Source organism: Ailuropoda melanoleuca, chromosome 3, assembly GCF_002007445.2.
Source record: "Ailuropoda melanoleuca isolate Jingjing chromosome 3, ASM200744v2, whole genome shotgun sequence".
Classification (NCBI taxonomy): domain Eukaryota; kingdom Metazoa; phylum Chordata; class Mammalia; order Carnivora; family Ursidae; genus Ailuropoda; species Ailuropoda melanoleuca.
Window position 1 is genome coordinate 67,188,609 of NC_048220.1, and position 27,308 is coordinate 67,215,916.

Sequence of the window (27,308 nt, forward strand, 5' to 3'; positions counted from 1 at the left end):
TGTATGATTACTGGCTAAAGAGTTTTACAAATTTGCTCACTCTTAATTTTCTATTTCTTTTGTACTCCCACTCCACTACCCCATCAGCCCCTCACCCCCAAACACCAAAAACCAAAATAAGATGGTCTGTAATGCTGACAAAGTTTTGAAAAGCAAATGCTTTGGGATAAAATTTTTATTTTAAAATCTCTTTCATCAAATCCTGTATTCCTCCACTGTGGTCCCCAACCAATGAAGTAATTACTCTTCATATACAGTATATGACCCAAAACTGCAATGGGTAATGGAATTGCTCTGTGTTGCATTCCAATATTTCACACTTTTTTCACTAATGTTCAATACTTTATTAGTAGAGAATAAATTGGCACATTTCTTTTATTGTCGTTTTTGCTTTCCTTTATAAACCAGCTTGGATGAAAGAAATATCATAGGGTAGTTAATCATCCAAAGGCTTGGTAGTGACACTGGTTGTTGGTTTTTTTTTAATGCATTATTAAGGTTTCTTTTGAAGATGTAAAAAAAAAAAATTACCCATAAAAAAGAGCTATAACTATAAATCTGAGAACATGTGAGATTTATATCGTACAACTTTTTCTAATGGCTCTATATAATTTTTAAAAATCTTATTATATTTTAAATAGTCCACAAAACATCAATAACTGCAAACTTGAAATACAGTAATTCTTTCATATTCACCTATTTTACGATCACATATCACAACAATGAAAGTTAACTAGATTTTTCCAAAGAATGACGTACCTTCTAGCTTTGAAATATTTAGGAAAATCTAAGGATCTAAAGAATTAGGAAGAGTACCTTCCATATTTAGAGAATCCTGTCCACTGACTCTCAAACCCAAATGACAAGTGCCCGATTCACTGGTTCTGTTCTGAATGGGAACAAGAACCCAAAGTGATAGGCGTCAGGGGATATGTATTGTGTGGCTGGGTTCCTCGTGCATCCAGCTGCATCCCACCCCAGTCATAATGCTATTTTGGGGCCCTGCCAAAGGAGTCACTGTCAGCCCTGTTGACATGACAGAAAATGGGTCTCTTGGACACCTGTACTGTATTGATTACAAATATGTAGAATATGTTGGCTCAAAAATATTTGTTCTAGAATTAACATGATGCCAATTACTTTCTACTAGAGTGAGAGAATGTCTTAAGAATGCAAGGGAGGAAAAAAAAAAAAAAAGAATGCGAGGAAGCAGCTGTTGACTCAGGACTCTTCGGCTAGGAGAAGCGTAAAGTGGAACTGACCCAGGAAACCAGGGCATATGTTCACTTTACCTATTATTTCCTGGAGGAAACATTCAGATTTTCCACCCCAAAGAGCTAATCTTGATTATAATTTTGCTTTTCCTTTAAAGCCTTGATATGTAACCTCTTCTGACAAAGCGTAAGCGGTAAGATTGATATTTGCTATGAGACATAATTGTTATAGTTTACAATTGACTATAGCTCTTCTGTGAGTAAATACAGTCTCACATAGCACAGAGTGTACAATTGTGTTTGGAATATGTCTGTGTTTCATGTGATTTATTTTTTATGCTAAAGATGGTTTTGGTGCACAGCTTGCTTGGTTCATTCAGTAAAATGTCCTGCAAAACAAACTCTCAGAGCTATACTTCTAACATATGCAAAATATATTAGATATGAGCTAGAGATTGAATAAAGGGACACAAAGTGGTGAAATATTTTCTCTATGCCAATATTCCTTTCTTTTTCAGATCGAGAAAACTACGTTTCAGCCCCAAATCCAGAATACTGAAATTCTCACAGCAGCTTGGCAAGTCACAGAGACCCTTGACTACTGAATCGTGTCTCCCCTTCTTACTCAGTTCTTATGATATCCAATCTTACCCAGGTTACTTAATGCCTTGGTTCTTCTCCTCATATTAACCTTAAGATTGAGACATTAAAGGATTCTGAGATAATATTTAAGGTTAAGAGGACAGATGTACACCATTTAAGACAGAATATTTTTCTCTTAAAAAGTAAAACAGTTCTCTAAAACATTTACATTTCAGAGTTATAAAGAGGACCAAATTAAATAAAAGACACATAGAGCTCTTAGTACAATGCCTGGTACAAATAAACTGTCTATAATTATTATTATTAATAGTAATAATAAAATTATGGACACAGGTTCTTATTAAAAGAATTCAAATTATTTTTATCTACTTTTGTTTATATTAAAAACAAAACTTTGAACTACTAGGCAGAATTCCCCAAAATGTGCAGCCTTTTTACGCATGTTTAGTTTTGCCCCAGACGACTTAGTGTTAACTTGTCAAATTTCATTTTTGAAAATGATGGTAGATTCTTTATAATGTTACACTGAGAAGATCTTTTCTCCCCCTCCTCCTTCTGCTGACTCGGCACATGTTTTTCTGCAGAATGAGCATTTACCTGGTCTTAATTTTTTGCTTCCTCTTTTGCAAGGTAGCCCTGTGCTTTTCAGTGTTCGTTTTCTACAGTGCAATTTTTAATCGCATTTAGTTGTGCCTTGCCATGTTCTTAGTTTAATGCCATCCATTTTGCATGTATCTTTAAAAGTGACTGTAAAGTAACAGAAATTTGGAGAGAAATGGCCTCTGGGCGAGGCAATGTAAACAACAGACATTTTAAAAATGGCAACTGGCACTCCTAAGAATTATGAGGAGATCCAGGAAGGAAAGGAAAAGAAAAGGAGGAAAGAAAGAGAGGGAAGAGCAGTGGGTGGGGGGCGAGGAAGAAAAGCAAGAGAGAGAAGAAACAGAAGGAGACCGAGGGCAAGAGGAAGAAGAGGAGGGGGGCGCCTGGGTGGCTCAGTCATTTAAACGTCTGCCTTTGGCTCAGGGCATGATCCCAGTGTTTCGGGATCCAGCCCCACACCGGGGTCCCTGCTCCGCTGGGAGCCTGCTTCTTCCTCTCCCACTCCCCCTACTTGTGTTCTCTCTCTCGCTGGCTGGCTGTCAAATAAATAAATAAAATATTTAAAAAAAAAAAAAAAAAGAGAGAGAGAAAGAGGAGAGACTCAGAGATACACCAAGGCCCTGAAGGAGGCTGGAGTGAGGGGACCAAGAGCTCGGGGGCGAACATGAAGAAAGGAAGGGAAATACCTTCGATCACCAACAAAAATGACATAAAACCACAGCACAAACACAACCTGTCGATTGTGTTAACTCCCAATTAAACAGAAATCATTATTTGTTGAAGTCCATATGTCCAGGTTTCAATTCCATTCAATGTAACCGTAAATACAGCTCACAGAACGCACCCAGGGATGTGCGTGCACCTGCTGTCAGGAGGGAGACGTGCCTGGAGCCCAACTGCTTGCTACCCCAGCCCCTCAACAGCGGGCCTTAAGGGACCTGCAATCTCCCTCTTCCTAATGATTTAAGAAAATTCCTTCTAACTGTCCTGTTAGTGCTTGAAAGCTCTTAAAAGATTAGGACTATATATCAATCTCAAAACCTTTGACTTAAGTCCTTGCCAGTAGGCAGGAAGTGCACTTCCAGAGAGTGGCTTCATAGATTACCCCATCTCAGGCTCTGGTCCCATGGGAAGTTCCGCTTTCAGACGAGCTCCCGGTGAAAGGGCCAGAAGGCCTGGCTCCAGGCCCACCTTGACGGAAGCCACATCAGAAGCTTCGAGGTTGCTATCCCCAAGTAACCCAACAGGAAAATAAGCGACAAAATATACTTTCCACCCAGGACAGTACAACACAAGTTTTGAGAGAAGAATTTGTAGTCCTCAGGGGGTTTTTCTGTAAAGTCGAAACCAACAGATTGTGGAAAGGTTTTGAAAATGTGAACACACGCTCAGGATTACAGTGGCCCATGACCTGTCCTTAGACCTCCATGAAAAACAATGACACAAAACAAAGAAACCGCCCCCCCAAAAAAAAACGGTTAAATAAAATGTGTCCTACAATCTCCTTTGGTTCCAAACTAGCCGTTCTTCCAAGAAGATAAGGGCTGTGGAATCGCTTCTGCCCCTCAGAGCCCCTTGAAAGCTAATGTGAGGACCTGGCTGGTGGATGGAATTTCTCCTGCTCTGCGTATGGGTTCCGTGGTGGGAGTGTAAGTGACGACAGGGAACAGAAGCATCCTGCTTGTTTCTGAATCCAAACAGCAAATGCTGGGCTGGATTGTCTTTATCTTAACTTGTAATGGAAAAGTGGGGTATACATGTGTGTGTGTTTAAAAAATCTCTTTTCAAATGGTTTATTTTCAAATGTGTGTTTCAATAACGTTGGAATTCAAATGCACAGATGAGAGGGCAGCTGAGAATTCAGAGAAGGCTACAAGCTCTCTTTTATTCTACTGGCCCCCAATCTGATGTAGATTAGACTTCTCACTGGCTCCATTGCTAAGCCTGGTTCAAATCCTACCTCCAGTATTTCCTTAGTGATGTGCTTGTGAGCAATTTACTTACCTTCATCTGTAAAATGGGGGTAATGATGGAACCTACTTTCATGATGGTTAAAGATAGAATTAAATAAATTTAATCCACTTAAAGCCTTTACCACTCTTGTCTAGAACAAAGGAAGTGCTCAGTTCATGTGAGTCATTAATATTATTACCAATTTGAAGAACCTGACAAAGAAAATACCATAAAACTTTCAAATGTTAAATTGTATTAAATTTTAATAAAGATGACAGAATTTTCTCCCTTCTTTATGATATATTTTGGGACTCCTGTGTTTGTACAAATCATCTCATAAAACCATAGATTATCTTAAACGGGTCACCCTGCAAAGTCCTTACAACAGTCACACGAGGATGATGGGTATTACTATTCTCATCCCCTCCATGAGGAAACTAAAGCCCAGCTGCCTCGCACCCCAACACAAACTTCTATCCCATTCTCTGCTCACTCCTCTCTGGAGCTTCCAGCCATATCTGTTCTCTTCAAAGATGTCGGATTTGAAAAATTAGCAGAAAGTTCACCGGTTTACAGTATTTCCCATTCCCTGAAAGATGTGCGTCCTCCAAAGACCAAAGCTAGCCATAGCCATGCAGGACACATGCCTTTTTTATCACATGATTTTTATCTGTCAGTGTTTATGCAGGTAAAACTTCCACTAGAATCAGTGATTGGTTCTTCAACGACCCTCATGGCTCAATCAGGGTCAGAATTTACTACTTTATCTTAAACAGCACAAGGTTTTGTTGCTAATCGACCTACCAGTACAGCTCTTCATAATAATTTAAAATGTCCTTTTATTACGTATACAAAAAGGCATATACATAAAGGTGTGGAAACACAAAGATTTTTTTCTTGAATAGATTTGTTATGAAAATACTCCTTTACTTTTATGTAGGACTTTAAGGTTTAGTAAACATTTTACATTTATCTTCCCACTTGGATGGCAGGGGCAAGTGGATCCCCCATTTTACAGATAAGCAAACTGAGGCTTAGAGAAGTTGAGATCTCATTATTAGTTAAAAAGAGTTCCTAGGACTTTAACCCATGTCTCCTGACTGAAATTGGGCTCCTTTCAGGTCACTGTCAAAAAGCCATCAATTCACATATGGTATTTCTTCACTACACTGTTTTACATATTTTCACTTGGCTCTTCCCAAAACCTAATCTTGAGTTATAATCAAATTGTGTGAGAAAAGAATTATATTAGTATTATAAAAACAATGCTCTTTGTGACATCTCCAAAGCTAAGTAAGGATTACTTTGTGAAATCCGGAGGCTATTTTTCTTTACAAATATTTTACAAGACAAACTTGTACCTTTCTAAAAAAGCACATCTGTTGTAAATTACACCCTTACAGAAAGAGAGAGAGTCACCATCCTTTCTTTCCCATCAGAGCTTAAAAGAGATTTGTTGACATACTCGAAGGCCGGCATAGACAAAACAGCACAGGAAAGAGGAGGCGGTCAGCAAGACCAGGGTTCGGCTTTGCTTAAACTAATTCCACATGCCCCATGAACCATTAGCTGTTTTTTATTTCCTGCTCTAAAGATCTGGAGTGAAAATAATCTGGGGTAGGGAAAAGCTGCACTTATTATTTTTCCCCCCCAACAAGATGCTGTGTTAGCAAATAGAACATATGAGCCACCTTCAGCAAACCAAGGTCTTTAATAATCCATTTTTCAAACACTACTGGTATTTCCTTTCCAAACAAAGATGGACCGTAACTGGAATCAATTTCATTATTTGTATGGTACCATTGCCAAGTTTCTGTAAATAATAGCCATTTAAATACTGGATAATATTTTTTATATGAATCCAACAACAGTTTTATTGCTATTTAATTTCCATGATTTGTTTGTTTGCTGTAAGTTATCAGGGTTCTGAGAGCATGATGTTTGGGGATAGGAAGAAGTTTTAAGAATGGCTCAGGGAAAAAGCAATGTCAGAGTCACGTTAAAATACTTGGTTCAACCACACAAGGGAAATTATTATTTGGAAAAAACTATTTGCTTGACAATTTTGGGCTTTTCTCCCTCAGTTTCCCTATACGCCACATAGAACAACGGCACCCACCATTTTTGGACCTTGGCATAATGTAGGAAAGCAAGGACAAGACTGAGAATTCGCTTGTCCCCATTAAGGAGATAACGGGGCTCTTCAGTGAAATTCGACAAAACAGAGGCAATGGTACAAATAAAGTCCTGGTGAATTTGAAGGGAACTGGGCCATCTTTGTCTATTGATGCCATATGGAGCACATGCCTGAATAACAACTCCATGCTCTATGGGATGCTGCTGATATATGGGGTGAGCCTACCCCCTAAACCCCTTCCCTACTACAGACTAAATCACTAAAACAGGCTCATTCTGAGGTCAACCTGGAAGAAAATGCCAAAGGCCCACTTTACTGAGCAGATGGCAATATTTTTATTTAGTTAGTGGTGTGGATCATGGCTTGCCTTCCCATTCATTTAGGGAGAAGGGGGAGGGAGTAGGAAAGGCAAGAAAAACTTGGGAATCGATTTGAAAAATATCTCAAATTCTTTCACAGGGGATGGCCATGGGGTTTAATAAGATAAAATAAACGCTTCAGAAATAGTTTACATATCTGCATTTAAATCTTGTGCATTTAAAATAGAAGTAGGATGGTCACGGATTGAAACTATGATGTACCTTCCTCCGCTGGTCCGACTCAGACAGACTGTGGGCTTGAATCATGTTGTACATTTCACAGCCTTGTGATTTTGTATAAGTTCACCTCTCTGATGCTCAGTTTTCCCAACAGTAAAATGGACATAATGTCTCTCCCCAATAGTGCTGATGCGGGAACAGAATGAGATCATGTATATAAAGCAACTGGCACATTAGTAGATACAAAAAATAAATATGTTTTCTTTTCCCTACTAATTGTCTCTCTTGCCAAAGGGTAACATTTTCCATTTTTGCCTAAATTTTCTCTCTTTCTCTCATATTCCTTTCTTTTTCGTGCATTCTGTATTTAGAAGTCTGATTACCATTCATTCACATCACCTCCCCATTTAAGCTATGTTAGGTTTAGCCAAATCTAAGTCCATTCTTCTTATTCATTTATTCAATAAATACTCACGAATGCCACCTACGTAACAAGCACATTCTAGGCTCTGGGGACAGCACCACAAAAAGAAAAAAGCTGAAAATGAAAAGAACAGGTGCGTGTGCTGGAGAGTGACCCAGGGGTCAGGGAGGGGTGCTCTGGGATGAACGTTAGAGCTCAGAACTGTTTTGGTCAGGAAGGCAGAAACGACCGTACGTATTTCACACAAATGAGTTTAACACCGTGATGTGACTACAGTGGTGTCGGAAGAACTGAGAGACAGAGTGACAGACATTAGCAACGCAGGAAGCCACTACCAGAGGAGGTGATGTTCCCGCGGCCCAGCGCCTGGACCACACAGACTGACCGCGGCAGAAGCTGGAGCCATGGACAGGGCTGCATTTGTGATGACAGAGGAGGAGAGCGGCCTCTGTGTGGTGGGGAGCTAAACCACTGCAGGGAATGAGCACCCAGTCACTGATGGAAAATGCCCCCAGAGGCAGAAGTGGGATGGGGGAGTGAAGAAAGGCAAGCACAAAGGGGAGGAGAACGAGGAGAGAGACATAGTGAAAGACACTGTCCATTCCTTCTTCCCTCCTTCCACCATCTCCTATTGGGCAAATCCCCCAAAAGCCATTGTCAGGGAGCTGGGAAATGTGGCTTGAAGGAGAAAGGTGGGTGGGGCTCAGCCTGGAAGCCAAGAGGCAATACTTAGAACAAGGTCCACATGCCGAGGAGAAGTTCAGGGGTCCTGGTACAGGTAATGAGAATGCTCTCTGGGAGAAAAAATGCCAGAACACAGCAGCCAGGTGCAGGGGTGAGCGGCACAGAAAGAGGTCGGAGGAGTGGCAGGGCCAGAGGGCCTTGTAAACCAGAATCAAGAGTGCGGATTTTATTACAAGTGTGATGGGAAGGTGGTGGAGTGCTCCAACCAGGGGAATAACATGATCTAGTTGACATTTTTAAAAGCCAGTTAGGCAAAATGTATTGTCAAAGAAAAGAGAACAGGTCATTGTGGTAATCGACGAGAGATGATAGCTTAGACCACACTGGACATATGTAGAATGTTCTGTAAGAAGAGTCACCATAGACAAGTGAATAGAGTGATTTCTCTTTTTCTCACCTCCAATACAAAGAACTGCCTACATTTTTGGCTTGAACTACTAGGTAAACGAATGCTGGTTCTACTGAGCTACAGGAGAGTAGAGAAAGAACGAGTGTGGGCGAAGAGTAGCTGAAGAGCTGCCTTAGCGCCGTGAGAAAGGATGAGCTGTCTCCTGGCCATCCAGGGGGGATGTTGCTAGGCAGATGGGTATAGGAGACAGAGCTGGAGATACAGATGTAAAAGCCCTTGGCATTTAGGAGGTCCTTAAAGGCAGGTGAATAGAAGGAGTCACTTGGGCAAAGAATACACGGGGCGGGGGGGTAGAAAGGAGCCCCAAGGCACAACGAATGAGGAGGAGCCAGCTAAGAATACTGGAAAAGACTGAGGTGGAAGAAAACTTAGGAAGAGGCATCACCGAAGTCAAATGTTTTAAGAAGGAGGGAAAGGTAACCTCTCTGAAACTCTGCTGTGAGGTCAAAAGTGCCAGCGGATTTGGCAGGTGGAGCTCATGGACGAGAACATGGGCAGCGCGGTGGTGGGAGTAGAAGCTTTGGGTAGACTGAGCAGAGAATTTCAGGGAAAACTGGACACATTGCCTGCAGCCTCCTCTCTCACTAAGCATTGCTGTAAAGAGTGCCAAAAAAATAAAAAAGAAAAGAAAAGAAAAGGGGGGTAGGGAAGGGTGGAGAGCAGGGACGGGAAGTTAAAAGAGGGGATTGTTTATTTAAATATGGAAAATAGAGCCTGACCCCTCCAATAATGATCTGCATTTTAACAAGATCCCCAGGGCATATGCGTGTTGAAGTTTGAGAAGGGCGACACTACAGTGTATTTACTTTTCTTGGAATGACTGAGGGCAGAGGAGAAAGCGATGGGGCAGAAAGGGGCACTACCTTAGAGAGCTGTGTGTCTGGGAAGAGGTGGGACAGAGTTTGGGAAGTGCCGGGGAGAAGCAGGGACACTTTTCCCCCAGTGACGACAGCGAAGGCAGGAGAGCGGTTTAGATGAACTAGGTCTTAGATTTGGCAGAAGAGAAACCTGAAGATGTGCAAGTTCCTGATGGCTTCTGTTTTCTCAATGACGCAAGAGGCAAAATCATTGGCTGGGAGCGAGCAGGGGCTGGTGAAGCCAGTAGCAGGTGTGAAACCGCCTTGTCACTGGCAAAGACATTGGCCATGTTCTCGGGTCTGTTCACAGGCCTGCGAGGGTGATTTACAGGAGCTCTGCCCTGTCCTACTTGCTATTGGTTTTGCATTTCATTCTCTTTCACTGCTTTAATAAAATTAAGAATTTTCCCAGCTTGCCTAGACACTCTTTCATTTAGCTCCTTTTTATAAAGCTTAAAAAGATGTCACATAACTTACTGTTAAAACATCTTAACCAGAATTGTGTTTAACAGGCATGTTGCTCCTAAAAGGAAAAAAAAAAAAAAAGACCCTTCGACCCTTCTTCTGGACAAAGACAACCTCTCCGGGCCCTGCCCCAGCAGACCTGTGGTCCAGCCTATACCCACGCCCAAAGCTGGCACCGGAGGACAAGAAGCTATTTTGGTTTCTTTCTCACCGATTCCTGCTTCCTATTTCGGGCTCTTTTGATTTCTAAGGGAGACCAAAGACATTCGTGGCTAAGTAACTGGATAAACAATCTAGAAACAATTTAGAACTTAGCCAGGTCAGAGGTAATTGAGGTTGGTTTCATGATGCTGGAATGAGGGCAGAAAACCGGTCTCTCACATTGTCTGTCAGGGAGGTGTTTGCTGTTGGCATAAGGGATCTTTGTGGCCCCCTCGATCCATTTGCATCTAATTGCTCATGGCAAAGAAAAACAAACAAAAACAGTTACTATCATCCCACCACAAGATGCTCGAGTTTAAGGAACCTCTGTGATCCTTGTCCTGGCTCTTTAACCAAACATCCGTCAAGTCAAAATTCTGAGAGAACCTTTCAGCCCAGCCTCGTTTATGCCAGAACTCCAGGCATCAAGTAAGAAGGAATCCTTTTCGCTGTAACCTGGCAAGAGCTGGGGCCAGAGGAGGCCCCGCACACAGACAGGGACCCAGAGGCAGGTTTCCAAGCCATCCCTTGTAGAGGGAACAGCTCCCTGGGCACCTCCCAATTGTGCTCCTGCCAGCTGCCCCGACAGCGGCGGCGCTCTCCTGTCATCCCGCGACATCCTCTGCTGTTCCCTGCCAACCCCCACTCCCAAAGGTTTCAGAAGGGAATTAGAAATCGATGCTTGCCACATGTGGGGACCTGAGCCACAGAGTCAGAAATCCTGAGTTCTGGACTACGGTTAACATTAGCAGCTCCAGCCGCACAAACACACCTAAGTGCAGAACTTGACCAAAATAAAGTCAAGTACCCACGTCACAAAGTAAGAAGGGAACCTCCAATAGGAGGGAATCGGGGCACGGTGGCAAGGCCATGGGGAGTGAACTGACTTGCGGTTTTTTCTTTGAGGACACATTTCAGGAGGACAAAGAAAATCATTTTTGGTATGTTTTCTTGCAGAGCTTAATAAATCTCCACATACTTAGATGAATTTAAAATTGTTCTGACCCTAATACCGTAAATTAATCCTGAATTTGCTAAGCATTTTGCCTGCTGCTTGAGATACGGTGAGTTCTCAAAAACGTGACTTATTTATCACTTTCATATTACTACTACCATTTTTGCTCCTCTCACCGAGTGGTGGAAGATAGAGGATAATACGTGTTGACTGTTCCTACCTGATTTTTCATGTTTCTAGGATATCGGATATACACAAACATTTAAATGCCTCTGTTTATGAATGTGTTCTGATTGTAAGCATGAGAGTTACAACAATCTGCTCTTCCTCAAACACACTATGCGGAGTTGATAGAAATTATTTTTAACCTTCTGGTTTGTGTGACTTTTTGGCACATCTACCAGTATTATGAATTAGAAAATTCATCTGAGCCAAACTGCTGCGATGCAGAAATACAAATAGAAGGAGCATTCTCCAGACAGACAGAGAGCTGGGGGCAACAGACAACATGAGTAATTAATTGATTTTTCAAAGAATTGATTATTCACTTGGTTAGTCCAAATGCTGAAATTTTCCTTCCAATTTCTGCATTCTTGTTTTTCTATTTGTGAGAATCTTTAAAACACTTTTTTTTAAGTGAATGGGCATTTATTTCTTTTAACTTAGCAGAGGTAACCAACGATACCAATTTAAAAATATTAGTGATGCCAGGGAGCAACGGAAGGTCATTTTGTGGAAGAGCCCCCTAGTGGCAAGCATCCTGCGTTTCACCAGCTCAGCGGGGGGAGGGGGCGAGTGTGAAGTTACTAATACTCTACATTTTGAGAAACAAGGTCTCAAGAAATAGTAAAAGGTAGTGTTATCACATTACAGAAAGGATCTGTTGACAGTATTTTTTACATTGCTGATTGTTATGATTTTTTTTTCTGCCAGCTTTTAAAACATTCGTCCATCTATGTTTGTATATTTCTCCTGAGTAGACAATCAGCTTAAGAAAGTTAATCAACATTAAAAAGTTAGTCAAATCATCTAGGTACGGTTTACACAATGGTTTTTATATATTAACATTTTATACCTATAACATTTGAAGTTGAATTTTACTTAATTACTTACAGAGTAATTTTATCTATCCCAGATAGGAAGTTTTGATCATTCTCAACTATTTTGTTATTTAAGCAAGTGCCTTGTGTTAGAGGGTGTTAAAATTATTTGGAACACACAATGGAAAATTATTTTGTGAAATTAGTATTTCATAAAAAATTTCTATGGCAATTGAAGTTGGAGAGCAAGAAGGAGCAGAGAATTTTCCATTAAAAATCCTGCTTTATCCTATTTGCAGGAATTATATGAGTGATGAGGAATTTCTCAGGGCTAGAAGGTGGACATCAAAAGGTTTGTGGCTTTAGGCAAACATCCAAAACCCATACTAATGTAATAAGTTCTCCTGTGTCCTCAGGCACAGCAATACGATCAATAGAGGATTTCCATCTTCTTTCCTTAGAACAAATTCTAGAGGTCATAGAAAAGCTCTGTGTGTACTGTGTGTCAGCATATCATAGGTGCTAATCACTAGGACCTTAGGATGGTCACAGCTTCCCCGGCAACCCTCCCTCATGAGTGAAATGGGATGATTCCTATTGTAAAGGAGCAACCTTAGGATTAAGTAGAATGTTTGCTTAAAAATTAAGTCCCTTCCCCATCTAAACCAACTTTTTGCTCTCCATTCACACGCAGACACACTGACAAATGTGGGAGAAGAAAAAGAGGAGGGAGGCATCCAGAGAGTCTAACTGAGCTCACCTCCTAACTCACTTCACGAGCAATCCAGCAAAGACCACGCTCTTAGCCTCATCTTGCAGGTGGAGTTAGATAATCTTAGAAAGATCACAGAATGTGTAAGTGGCTGAGTGGGGACCAGAACCCAGATGTGCCTCTAGTCCAAAACAGGGGAATAAAGAGAATCACGTCTAATGTTACAGAAGAGATCTTAATGCGTATATAACTCTGTTCAGTCAAATAACTCCAGCCCCAATTCTGTGATCCCTCCTAAGTGCAGAGTGCTATTGTAATTAGCATTCAAATTATCCCCTCATGTACCTCCAATACTCACTAAATGTACCAGCTGCCACTTACACACCACTACAATCCTTTCCAGAATTTCTGTAAGCACTGCTGAGTGAATACAAACACTCCCTAGTACTCATTTAAATAGCTGTTCATTCCTCCATTGATAGACATGTCATGAAAAATATGAATTTCTTTTTGGGATGCAGTCTTACCACACTCATTGTCCCTCTTTCCAATCACAAAAACAGTACATGTTCATTGTGGAAAACTTGGAAAATAAAACTTGGAAAATAAAACTTGGAAAATAAAAATCATAGAAGAAAATAAAAAAGGTAAACATTGTCCACATTTAAGAATATATCCTGTCAGTCTTTTTCTCTATTACTTTTTCTGTAATTATTAACTACATGATTGTGACGTGTCAAGCATTGTTTTCAGATGTTGTGGATCCAATGAACAAGACAGATTGCTCTTAATCCATGATGATAAACATAAAAATGAGTTGCACTTTACATAGGAGGTGTGCAGTGTGCACACTGATGTATTTATTTCCTGCTTTAAATTTCCAAATGAAAAACATTTTACTGAATACCCTCTCAATTTTACCATTATAAATAGTGATGAACAGAACATCTTTGGACATAAGTCTTTGGTACCTTTTTTACAGTATCCTCAAGATAATGTCCTAGAACTTGAAATGCAGGATTAGAAGGTATACATGTTTTTAAAAGGTTTTAGAATTAAAATATAAGGTTTTTAAAGATAGTGAATACATGTTCAAACATACAGAAAGGCCTCTCTTTTACTCCCTGGCTCCCAGCCAGTTCGTTCCTGTCCCTGGACATTTACCAATGTTATCAATTTCTTGTATATTCTTCTAGAGATTATTATATGCATAGTCAGGCAAATAAAGTCGTGAATAGGTGCGTGTATTATTTGTTTTCCTTTTTTTTTTTCCTTAAGGATTCTATTTTTAAGTGATCTCCACACCCAACGTGAGGCTTGAACTTATGACTTCGAGATTAAGAGTTGTATGCTTTACTGACGGAACCAGCCGGGCACCCCTGCTTCCCTTTTTTCTTAAGACATAAATAGTGCCTTCTCATAACATCGCCATGCCCTTTTTTCCTACTTAAAAATAAAATACACACACACACGCACACAACTGTTTCTTATCAGTCCAAAAACTTCCTCACTCTTACAGCTGCATGATAGTTCATTGTATTGATGTACTATAATCTATTTGATCAGTTTTTCTTTAATGATTGCTTAGGCTGCTTTTTTTTAATTAAAATATAATTAACATGTAGTTCCGGAGTGCAATATAATGATTCAGTGAGCCCATGCATGATGCTTAGGCTCTTTAACAACATTCTGCTATTATAAGGAAGTAAAAGCAAAGAATACCTTATGTACATGATCACTTTACACCTGTGTAAAGTGTATCTGGAGGATGAACTTCTAAAAATGGAATTGTTTGGGCACAGGATTTGTGTTTTTGTAATTTTGATACCTACTGCCAAATCGCCTTCCAAAAGAGATTGTACGCCTTCCACTCCCACCAGGAAGACATAGATGTGCCCAATTCCTTGCCAGGCTGTGTCAAAGATGTGCTTCCTCTCTTCCCTGTGTTTCCAAGACTGTCTGGAGACCCAGACTGGCTGCTGTGGGGGCCCCAGCGTGTCAGCTTTTAAACTTTTTTATTTTTTTTATTTTTTTTTTAAATTTTATTTATTTATTTGACAGAGATAGAGACAGCCAGCGAGAGAGGGAACACAAGCAGGGGGGAGTGGGAGAGGAAGAAGCAGGCTCATAGCAGAGGAGCCTGATGTGGGGCTCGATCCCATAACGCCGGGATCACGCCCTGAGCCGAAGGCAAACGCTTAACCGCTGTGCCACCCAGGCGCCCCTAAACTTTTTTAAAACAAGTTTAAAAAACAACTGCTTTTTTAAACAAGTATTTGTTTACATTATGTTTTTAATTAAGTGGTCACTACTTTGATTTATAGGATATTGAGTCCATAGGAGATATTAAACAAGAGGACCGTTCCCCTGTGGCTATACAAATGGCCAGACCAGTTGAATATTTTGCAGAAGAGGGTCAGGAATAACTTCCAAACTACTAGTAAGTAGAGTTTTTCTTGCTAAATGGCAATTTCCACCAAAAGGAAACTGAAAGAGATTTTAATATTATTTACATATTATGTCCAAGGTATTTAACCCCGTAAGTATGTTTGAAGAAGTATGTTTCTTTTTTATTGCTTTGGGTGGGTTTTCAAGCAGGAAAATTCCACACAGTAGTAGAGACAGGAAGCAGATCACATCCTGGTGAAGTATAAGGGCTGATGCTGCCAAACAGCTCCAGGGTTGGACCCTGGTTTGCTAACTCTGTGGCCCTGTGTATCCAATTGACCCCATCTGAGCTTTAGCTTCTTTAGCTAGAAAATCAGGCTCATAACACTGATCATTGCAAATATTCAGTGACATATCCTAAATATTCAAGAAATCACTATTATTACCACTTGCAATACTGCTGGGGAAGCACAATCTCAAATCCAAATATTCTGTCCCATTGTGAGATGTGTTCCCACATTTGTAAAGATAAGCAATAGAAATACAGGTTACCCTGAGAATTAAGCATAACAAAGTCATAATCTTGTTGAGTTAATCTGTTAATCTAGAAAGATTAATGCCAAAGTAACAGGACTCTTCAACATACACATACACACACACACACGTGTGTGTCCATGTGAACATTGCAAGAAACAAAGGATACATGAAAATCTTTGTGTGAACTTCTTTTAAATTGTTCTCGTAAAGTAACACAGGTAAANATAATCTTGTTGAGTTAATCTGTTAATCTAGAAAGATTAATGCCAAAGTAACAGGACTCTTCAACATACACACACACACACGTGTGTGTCCATGTGAATATTTTAAATGAAACATTGCAAGAAACAAAGGATACATGAAAATCTTTGTGTGAACTTCTTTTAAATTGTTCTCATAAAGTAACACAGGTAAAATCTGATTGTATCATTGGCAACAATATACTATGCAGTTGTATTTGACTTACAGAGATCAGGTGGAAAGGCCATTGCATTATTTTTTCAACTAGCAGAAAAAGTTCATTAACTCCCTGAGGGTGTACACCGAACTAGGCACTGGGATGAGTGTTAGCCCAATAAATATGGCCCCTGCCCTCCTGATGCTTACAGTCAGTAAAACATCTTGAAGGAAACAGTGGAAGTGACATACATTCTCACCGAGCTTCCTGGTAAGAGCAGAAGCACTGACAGATAAGGGCATTGTGTAACACATTAGTAACTGCTAAGGAGGAAGAAATAGATTGCAACCCAGAGCAGTCAGCTCAGATATTAGAATGGGGAATGATTTCCAAATCACTAAACACCCAAATATTTTGATGTCATTCATTACCAAAGATAACTTGCTGCTATTTGAATACTAAACGAGGAAGTTTTCCGAGTGGGCAACTAATAAGAAAAATTAAAGTATAATGGGGAATCCTTGTAGGAGTTTTATTCCGATAGCTTCAATTTTGTACACAGGTGGTTATATGCTTGACGTAACCACCACTGAGTAATATTTCAATTTCCTCTATCGATTAATAACCAGATATATAAGTTATAAAGTTATATTTCACTAATAGAAATCTAATTTAACTCAATTAGAACTTGAATTCTCAAAATTAGCTAAACCCCTTTCTCCAGAAGAGAAGCCAGCGGCTAAACTAAAGCCACGAATAATGCACGTTCACCACCTAGCGGCACGTTTGGCAAACTGCAGGCACCTTACGCTTAAAACAGTATCTTGTGCGAATCTGGCTCATGGATAACATCAGAAACTTTACAGATAACTTCCCTTTTCCAAGTCATGTATGATGTTTTAGCCCCTGGCAGTTGTGCAGAGTAACTTCTCTTCTTATCCCTTCTTCAGTCCCCGCTGCACGGTCTAGACCAGACAATGCTCACCTTATCCTGGCATCATGGTACTAGCCACCTGACCGAATTCTCCTACTCCTTTAAAACACTGCCCTTTATAGCATTCCTCTGCTTAAGAAATATGAACAAAATCCTCTGTAATACATCCAGTAGAAGCACCTGGGCTGTTGCAAAGTGCCTGATGTTGAACTTGCTCAGCAAGGTGAATTCCAGCAAGCGGTTCAAGTGTGACTGCTCCGTGAGCACACATGAAGCTTCCAGCCTGTCCCCTTCCTGAACTCACCACCTGAGGCCTCCTTCCTCCCTCCCCTCTACCTGGAGAATTCCTACCCATTCGTTCAAGATTTAGGTCAAAGCCCCATGCTGGCAAAAAGCCCTTCTTCATGACTGCAGTCCATTCATCTCTTCCGTGATGAATTTTAAGAATGATCGTCTGTGGCCTGAGGTTTCCCTTTGATTGGTTTTTGCTGCCCTCTTATTAGTGTCCATTATATCTAAGGACTAGTAGACAGTTTCTCTACTGACTTCAGAAACATCTTGCAAGCAGAGATTGTTCTTTTGTGATTTTAAATACCCCATTCTCCCACTGCCCCCAGCCCAGGGAAGAGCCCAACGCTCAATAAATACCGAAGGTTGCGTCCACCAATTCTTACTAGCATGTCATTATTCTGATCTGTTAGGCTCCAGATGACTCCCAGGTGTGGCTTCTGATCACCCTGTCATCTTTTGCGAGTTAAAACACCTGCGATCTTTTCAACAGCAGAGGCACCTTCGTGTCAGTCTATCTGCATTTTCAGTGAGGAGGGGAACTGGCATGATGCTTCCTAGTAATTTTGGCCAAGAGAACAGCTCTTCTTTGATGATGTGGGTATTTAAGGTAAAGATAGGGCTCCTATCGGGAAGGATTTGTCTCATTTATTCATTTCACTTTGTATTTGCAGGTCAGTTGTGATTTATGAATACCTTTCCAAGGTCACTATCCATCTTTAAAATACATCAATCTTCAATAGCAACCTTCCACTTTGAAGAAAGAAACTTACTGTTTCACCAACACGTTAGACAAGAATGCGGTCTGATCAACAGAGCAGAGGATTCATGAAATCCACATTTATTCACATGACATCACCTGAGGCAGCCAGGACTTCTGGTTCTGATTAAAAGTAGTGCAACAACAACCGAGGATCCAGGAGAACACTTTGTTCTTAAATTAATTTAAATATATCCTCGAATAACAAAAGGCATTGCACTTGGCCACCTGTGCCCTCCATGACATGGCATTCGAATAAGAAGATGTGTTGGTCTTAATCAAAGGGAGAACCCAGGGAGTGCACGGCCAGCCCACTGGCGTCTCTAACCTCCAGTTTAACCCTGGAGTCATTGGTGTACAACAGGATCTTAAAGTTCTTTAATTTAGAGGAAGGTTTAAGACAGTTTTAAGTGCATTTTTATAAGGCTCAAATCTCTTATCACTTGAAATGCCACAGCAATTACTTGCCAGACACAATATTTTCTTGAATCATACACATATTGAAAATATATGTGTATATACATTACAAAAAATAAAATTCATGTTGACTTATCATTCCTAAAATAACTCTCTACTCATATCCATTTATCTCTAGACAGTCATTGAAAATATGATTTGCCAAGGATTTGAATTTGTGTGTCTACAGGCTGCATATTCTTATAATAAAAAAGTAGGAAAATCAACTTACATGCCTTCAGTTATCTTTGTTGAATTTGATTTTTTAGATATAAATAACCAAACTCTCTCAATGTAAGCCTGACACTGATAATGAATATGTTTCAGATGGCAACAGGAAAACATTCCACCGCTGCAATTAAATGCAAATGTTTTGAGTGCATGCAGTTTTAAAGTCAAGTTTAAGCCACTGAACGAGGAAATTCAAAAGTTAAGTGGTTCAAAAGGAATAATTTAAACCTGCTGAGTCAGGTTTTCCCAGTGAACAAGCTGCCCTTTGGGAGCATATCTGGCATGGCTCTATGTGGTAGAAATGCTGTCTGTTGGATTCCATAGTTTTAATATAAATGAAGAGGTTATTCTTGATATCTTGGCAATTTTTATGCAAAGTCCATAGGGCTTCAGTCTGAGGAGCTGAACAACCTGTACATGAAGGTGTCCTCAAATGCTTGAGAATGACGATACAAGGGAAATCACGCAAGCTTGAAGACTTTGCTAATGCCTCTCTGTGCCTAATTTAAAAATGGATGTAACTCGTGCTTAGCTTCCTCTCATGTACTTCGATAAGCGTTGAGTAATAGCAGCCCATGTCACCTAGTTAGGAACTTCTCTAGCGAGGGCCACCAGCATTTTCTGGATGGGGAATTTCTGCAAAGCTGCCTGTGAGAAAAGAATGCTGGGGGAGCAGGGGAGCAAATGTTTGCATGGCTTGAACTGGAATTCCACTCTGTGGTTTTACCACGTGAGACTTTGAGTTCTTTAACCCACTTAAACCTCGGTTTCCTCAAATGCAAGATCTGGGTCAATAGGGATACCCATTCCTTAGGGTTCTCATAAGGACCAGATATAACGATCCAGTTAGGATGCCTGTCCCAGGGTTTGGCCCACACAGCAATAGTCCACCAATGTTAACCCTTATTTCCAGAACGTTCAAATGACATCATGTAAGCTGCAGAGTTCAAGGCAAAATCTTGAGTGTCCATAAGGCAGTAAAATATCAGAGTGAAACCCATGAAAAGTGGAACACTTCCACTGTAGCCCAACAGAAGATAAGAAAAAAGAAGGTATGTCTTTTTTTTTTCTTTTTTATTCGTGTCAAATATTTTCACTAGCTTTTAATTTCTTGGGGCTGGTGATATTAAGAAAATGGAGTACCATGGCTGTCATTTGCTTTGGTCAGTGAAGTCAGAGCTGGGCCAGGAACTGTAGCGGCTGACAGATCAAACATGCAGGCCCTCTACGGGGTCTCAGGGCTGGCCCCCGAAGGCTGTGGTAGAGAAAAGCACAGGCTAATGAACTGTTAAATGCCTGTTAAAACCGCTTCAAAAGAAGAAAGAATAAGCAAATTCTGAAGCCTCTTGATTTTACCGAGAACTCCACAACAACATATCCCTTTGGTGTTTAAGAACTTAGCGTTAAAATTTCTAACTGGAAGGAAGTATAAAGGGAAATACTATATTAAATTATCAATACCATTGATTAACTTGCGGTAGTGCCAATGTCTCTTCATGTCAGACTTAAGAAACTTCAGTTGAGATCACTTATCTATTGTGCACATACTTCAGGCAATAATTCAATGAAACCGTATTGAACACCTATTATATGCCAGGCAGTACGCTGAATACGAGAGGTATGAAGATGAATAGTACTCAGTCCCCGCTGGGAAGAGAACAGGCTGCTAAACAAATCCTTAGGATTCCATCCGAGAAATTCTGCACTAGAGGCCTAGAAGGGGGAGGACGTGGCTAACTGGTGGAAGCAGGATGACTTTCCAGGGAAAGCAAAATGATTTCATCTACCAACGAGCATGAGTAGGAGCAAATATCTAATGAGAATCTAATGAAAACATCAAGGTAATCCAATGTAAAAAGCAGACAAACATCAAGCAAAAAACCTCAGAGATTATTCTGTGGTTTTTCACTCCTACTACTTTTCTATGAATGGGACAAAGTGAGAGCTGGCTATACTAAAATTAAACCAAAAGCTGTATTTATTTTTTTTAATTTAGATTCAACTAGCCAACATAGAGTACATCATTGATTTCAGACGTAGAGTTCAGTAATTCATCAGTTGCATATAACACCCAGTACTCATTACATCATGTGCCCTCCTTAATGCCCATCAACCAATTACCCCATCCCCCCACCCACCTCCCTTTCCACAACTCTCAGTTTATTTCTTAGAGCTAAGAGCCTCTCATGGCTTTTCTCCCTCTCTGATGACTTCCCATTCAGTTTTCCCTGCCTTCCCCTAGGATCCTCTGTGCTGTTTCTTATACTCCACATATGAGTGAAACAATATGATAATTGTTTCTCTCTGATTGACTTATTTCGCTCAGCATAATACCCTCCAGTTCCATCCACATCAATGTAAATGGTAAGTATTCATCCTTTCTGATGGCTGAGTAATATTCCATTGTATATATGAACCAAATCTTCTTTATCCATTCATCTGTCAAAGGACATCTCGGCCCCTTCCACAGTTTGGCTATTGTGGACATTGCTGCTATGAACATTGGGGTGCAGGTGCCCTTTCGGATCACTACATCTGTATCCTCACAAGCTGTATTTAGAGAAGTATTCAAAGTTGGGCTTATTAGCAAACCTCCAAACTTACCTATATTCAATTTAATAAAAAGATAATTGAGGGTCCACAACATGCCAAGCACTGATTTCACACTAGAGAAAGAAAATACAGAGTAAAGAAGACAGAAATAAAGGGGAAAGTCTGCAGCCTCAGAAAGGTGGAATGAGTTAAGGGAGCATTTGAAAAATGCTTTATGACAGGTGCCAACGAAGTGCTATCAGAGACACAAACTCAAATGCCTGCTTCGGCCAGACAAGGTGAGAGTCCAAGTCCCATGTGGAGGGGCATCTGTGACACAGCTCCCCTGGATCATGGCCACGTGGGAATGCACACCCAGTGTTGCCAGAACTTCCTCATTTTCAAGAGAAGTTCAAAATCCAAAATTTCTGATCTTCTCATTTTTGAAGATAGTTTTCAAATCCTGTCCATAGCTAGATTCATCTCCTCGGCTGCCAGTTTGTAGCTTCACTGTCCCCAAAATGCACAAAGAGCAATTACGGTGGATGACGGGATGATAGCAGGCAGGGTTAAGGGACAGGCTTTAGCACTGGATTCAAATCCTACCCTGCCTGTGCTGTGCAAACTCAGGCAAATCCTTAAAATGGCTCCGAGTTTCAGTGTTGCTATCTTTAAACTGGGGATAAATACATCTGCCTCCCAGGGTTTTGTGAGAAGGAAATGTGAGCTAGCACAAAGTAAGCTCTCCAAAAAACTGACATGTTTATTATTATTTTTAGAAAAGCCTTCATGAAGGAAAGTTCTCAAGGGAGAGAGGTAGGATTTAGGACTTGGACTAGCAGGGATGGCCTCCAGGGCTTTTCAGGTATTCCAGGGAGAGGGAGCGAAGGCTCACACACTGGAAGGAGGCAGAAAGATCCTGTCTTGGAAAAGCAATATCACCTGGTTTGGTTGGAACAGAGAGTAGATGATGGAACGTAGAGGGATGAATACAGGAATGTCAGACTGTGACCCAAGTTCTGGAGCTCCTGAATGCCGCCCTACGGAGGGCCGGACTTTGTATCATGGGAAATGAGGACAATAAGGTTCAGCAGGGGATCGAAATCAGATCAGGGTTGTTCTGTATGACACATTCATCCAGCTACTGTTTACCGAGAGCTAACTATGTGCTAGGCACTGTATTGCATTCTAGAAATGCAATGGTGAACAGGGAAACAAACAAGGTCCCTGCTCCATGGAACTTACACACCAGAGGCCACAGGAAGCAGATGTGGGTTGGATTCAAGAGCCTGGGGTTGAAGAGACTAGTTGGTAGGCCATTGCTGGTTCCAGCGAGAGGTCATGATGGCCTGACTGAAGGCCGTGGCAGTGACGTGATCCAGGCGGAGAGGAGTCCAGAGACGGCAGGGAGAAGGAAGCAATGTGCGTTGTTGGTGGGACTCAGGGTCCTGAGCTGCTGCGGTGACAGGGCAGTTATAATGGCATTAGCAGCAATGAGGAAGGCAAAAGGAGACACTGGTGTGTTGGCAAGGACGATGAGTTGAGCTTATCCTAGTAGAGTTTTGGTAAATGGCACACCCGAGTCTGTGACTGACTTTATCCCTACATCTTAGCCACATGATCCTTTCGGAAGCAATTAGATTTTCTTACCAAAAGCTAATTCTTGATTGGATTGTATTCAAAGATTTGACACCATTTGATACCATGTTCAACTCATTTCCCAAAATACAGTTTCAAAAGGAGAGACTGAACACAAAGCATTTCCTGTCAGATAACCTTTGCTTTTAAGATGGTGAAAAAAAAGACGAGAAGGAAGACTCCAGAGCATTCCTCTGATATACTCCCACCTGTGTTGAACAAAAACGTTCTCCAGCCACATCTGGTGCTTGTGGATTTCTTTTTGCACAATCCTGACCAAGGCAAGGCTCAAGAGGGAGTTTAGGGGCTCGGGTTTGAGGACTCGCTCAATGACCATCTTTCTTTTGGGGAGTAGTATACCCACATGTGAACTAACCTTTTCCCAAATGGGTCTGTTACAATGCTCTAGCTGAAGAACCCATCGTCGTGCTAGAGCTCAGAGAGTGCTCTGTGGGCCAGGATCACGACCTGAGCCCAAGGCAGACACTTAACTGACTGAGCCACCCAGGCACCCTTTTTGGGTTTTTTTGCAGGGAAAAGAGAGAGAGCAGGGAGAGTGATATGAAAGATAGAGATGAGAGAAAAGAGGCCTTCTGTTGTTCTTCACCTGAGTATCTTCAACAGAATTACCAAGTACTCTTGCACAGCGGAATTAAGGGTAGAATAATTCTATTTTGTAATCCTAGCCTCCAGCACAATGCCTGACACATAGTAGGTGTTTCAAAATACTTGAAGAAATACAAGAGTTGAAGAAATAAATAGTTGTAGAAGTGAATAAACATAGAATCAACTTTCCTCAATGAATCTTCTGGCGTTCAGCTGTCTGCAACAGAATATTCAACTAACAGCAGTGTAGGTCATAGAACTAATTTTCCTCATATAATAGGAAGTGCAGAAGTCAGTGGTTATAAATATTGCACGAGATGTTCAATGATTTCATTGGGGCCCCAAGAACTTTCTCTCTTTTCATTCCATCATCTTCTTTTTAATTGCCTCATGGTGGTATGATGGCTGCCCCAGCCCTAGGCATTGTGTCCATATTCGAGACTAGATAAAAAAGGAAGAATGGAGCCAGCAATATCTGTCCCCCTTTTATCAAGACAGTAAAAAGGTTTTCTAGAAATCTCCAAAGCTCTCTTCCAGATCTTTAGTCAAAACTATATTATAGAAAGCCATGCATATCGGTAATGAAACCTTAGAAAATGAATATTTAGCCCAATTCTTTGCTGTTATATATAAAATCAGCCTTCTACTAGCAGGGGAAAAAAGGGGAAATGGACATTGGGTATACAATTAACAGTGTCCACAACACTTTCAGAGCCCTTCCCGCCCCTTGCTCCTTTTGAATACTCAAATCACTTATGGCATTGTATTAATTTATTTATGTCAGTTATTTCCCTCCTAGATTGAAGACAGAACCCATGTTTTACTCATTTTCCCTTATCTTTTATGAAGTAGGCCCTTAGTAAGTATTGTTGAATAAATTGAAAACATTGCAAATGTTTTTTTGAAGTACATGTAAAATAATGCTTTTTAAGTAGCATTTTTAAAGAAAAAATATGAATTCATTTTTACATTTGTGCATTAGCTACAACTCCATTTTAAACACACTAGGTAAAGTAGGCTTAAGTGAAGTTTCAGAAAAGGAATATAAGAACAAACAAAAACAACAAATATAAAACATTCTTAAAATTACAGCAACAGTGCAGACAAAACTGTCATTGATCTCTATGAAATGAAGTTAATTTCCTATTTCTTGGTCCTCTAATGCATTCTATACCATCAAGATACATTATTCTAGAAATACTAATTCTTTCAGGTTCAGAGACCATCAGTGGATCTCAATGCACATAAAAAAAAAAAAAAAACCCACAAAAAACTTTCCACATTCCTTGCTCCAGTGCTCAAAACTCTACAAGCTGGCCCCAAACAACCTTCCTAGCTCTGTCACTCAAAATTCTTGTATCAGAATATTTTGTTCCAACCAAATTTTTCTACTCACTGCTCCTCATGCCTTTTTGGCATTCAATTCCCCTTGCCTTGGAATACCTTCAACTCCTCTCTTGGCTAGTCTTAATCATAGCCTTCAAAGGTTGGCTTAAGTGTCAAGTAGATATTTACATAATGTGTGTTTCTAGCACTCTTTAGGCTAGAAATATAGTTTGCCTATGGCCTATCTTTTGACTATGTTGGGTTTTGTTACTCCAGCTGTCCGAGAGTCACATGCATCGACTGCGATTCTTTCCCTTCCATGCAGTTCTTTCCTCAGAGCACTGCGGAGACAACTATTCTTCTGTAGTGGGAAACTGGNGCTGTCCGAGAGTCACATGCATCGACTGCGATTCTTTCCCTTCCATGCAGTTCTTTCCTCAGAGCACTGCGGCGACAACTATTTCTTCTGTAGTGGGAAACTGCTAGAATTCTGATAGTGATTATACTCACCACTTAATTAGCACTGATATAATTATGTTAGTGAACATTTACTAAAAAGGAATTGTATTAAGAACTATCATTTGATTCTTATAATCTTATGAGGTACTATTTATAATTCCACTTTGCAGACGAGGAAAGAGAGGCTATAGATAGCTTCCAACCTAGGAGTTAGTAAATTTTTCTCTAAAGGGCTGTATAGTAAATATTTTCAGCTGTACAGGCCATATGGTCTCTGCTGTAACTACTCAACTCTGCTGTCGTAGCACGAAAACAGTCACAGATACTAAATACACGAATGGATGTACTTGTGTTCCAATAAAACTTTATTTACAAAAACAAGCAGTAGGCTGGATGTGACGCATGGACTTCTGTTTGCTAACCTCTGCTCTGGTCCAGATAATTCATTTGTAAAGCCACTTACTCAAGACAGCACCAGAGGCAGATCTAGAATACAGGTCTTCTGACTGGTTTGTTTAGCAGCCTTTAATACTAAATGAATTCTTATTTTGTAATAAATCGAGCTTTTGAAGCTAGAAAGCAGATCTGATGCTATTGAAAAATGAGATAATTTTGACCCAGATGATTAGATTCATGTAACTGATGTGGATTTTATTCTATCTTCTGGATCTCCTAAAATTATAGGAACTGTTAAAGCCAGTTTCCTCGTTTATCTTGCAGGGGAAAGCATCTTCCAGACCAGCTAAGCACATGACACAATTACGTGTAGAGTTAGGACTTAGTGCTTGCTGAAAAGCAGGGTTTGGAGGGTTTGGAACTCCTGAAACATTGTCAAGACAGAAGAACTTTGACAAGATTCCTCAGAGTGGTTCGGAATGTACATGGCTCCCTGCCAACTTTTTAATTTGGCTTCCTAATTTGCCAGGGAACATTTTGACATGGTTAGAAGGGGTAAGAATCCTTTGTGGCTCCAGGACAAAACCCATGACTGCCTCACCTCCTTAGCCCCATGCCCTAGTCAGTTCTGCATTGTTGATTCAAATCTTTGACGGGAAATAAAATTTATGTGGGGCAAACTGTTATTCTGTGACTTTCATTCCTTCTATTAATAGTCTTGTAATATCATGGAAAATATAGTTAATATCCCCTTGCACATCTATATCTCGAGCACTGCTATCAGCAAAGTAAATACGAGAGGTGATGCTGTTACCTTGACTGTGCCCAGCAGACTACCATGAGCGGACGGGCCAGCCTATTGAGGGGCACTCAACGCAATCTGAAGGCTGCAAGATGAGCTGAGTCTACAAGGTCAAGAAGTACAGGTATCCTTCGTGTTTCTGCTCTAATTGTGGCCCCACAGCGTTCTTGCCCTTGACTTATGTCATGACCTAGGGTTACATTTTGATTCTGAGCATCCGTGTCTTATTAGGTTATGCGCATCATATTTAAATACTTAGATCAACCTTGAAAGAAGTTCAGATTTCTCACCAGCCTATCTAATTCTTTGCTAGTCCAACTTATCATCAAAGTGACTAAAGAAAAAAAATTCTTTGAGTGACAGAAGTATTTGCCATGGATGACTGGTCAAGATACCCACAGGGGTGTCTTATTTGGTGGCACCTCCCAGCACTTAAGATATATGCAGCCCTGTACCCTGAAACCTGATTTTGAAGAATGAGGAATATTTAAAATATTTTATCAAAACAGTGTTTCCCCAATTTCAGAATCCTTAAGTATTATATTAAAATAAATATAAAAATTGTAAGTGGTCTCCTGTTAGGGATAACATTTATGGAGCCTTGGGGCAAGAGCTATAAATATATTTTATCCATGCTATGAAGTAAATACTATTATTATATCCGTTAGGCAGATGAGAAAACTGGGGCCATACAGAGGTGAA

The 27,308-nt window shown here is 40.5% G+C and overlaps 1 protein-coding gene across 16 annotated transcripts in view; it reads right to left on the reverse strand.

Moving 5' to 3' along the window:
* Positions 1–27,308, reverse strand: part of MCTP1 (multiple C2 and transmembrane domain containing 1) — a 508,366-nt gene that overhangs the window by 21,064 nt on the left and 459,994 nt on the right. The window contains exon 20 of one of the 16 annotated variants that reach the window (XM_034656518.1): positions 19,029–20,102. The exons of 14 other annotated variants lie outside the window; for them this stretch is intronic. In XM_034656518.1, coding sequence (XP_034512409.1) covers positions 20,073–20,102 — 30 coding nt within the window. In that variant the 3' untranslated portion in view covers positions 19,029–20,072. Of the gene's footprint in view, positions 1–19,028; positions 20,103–21,343; positions 22,836–27,308 lie in introns of those variants that run through there. One more of the 16 variants, XM_034656517.1, reaches the window with a different exon arrangement.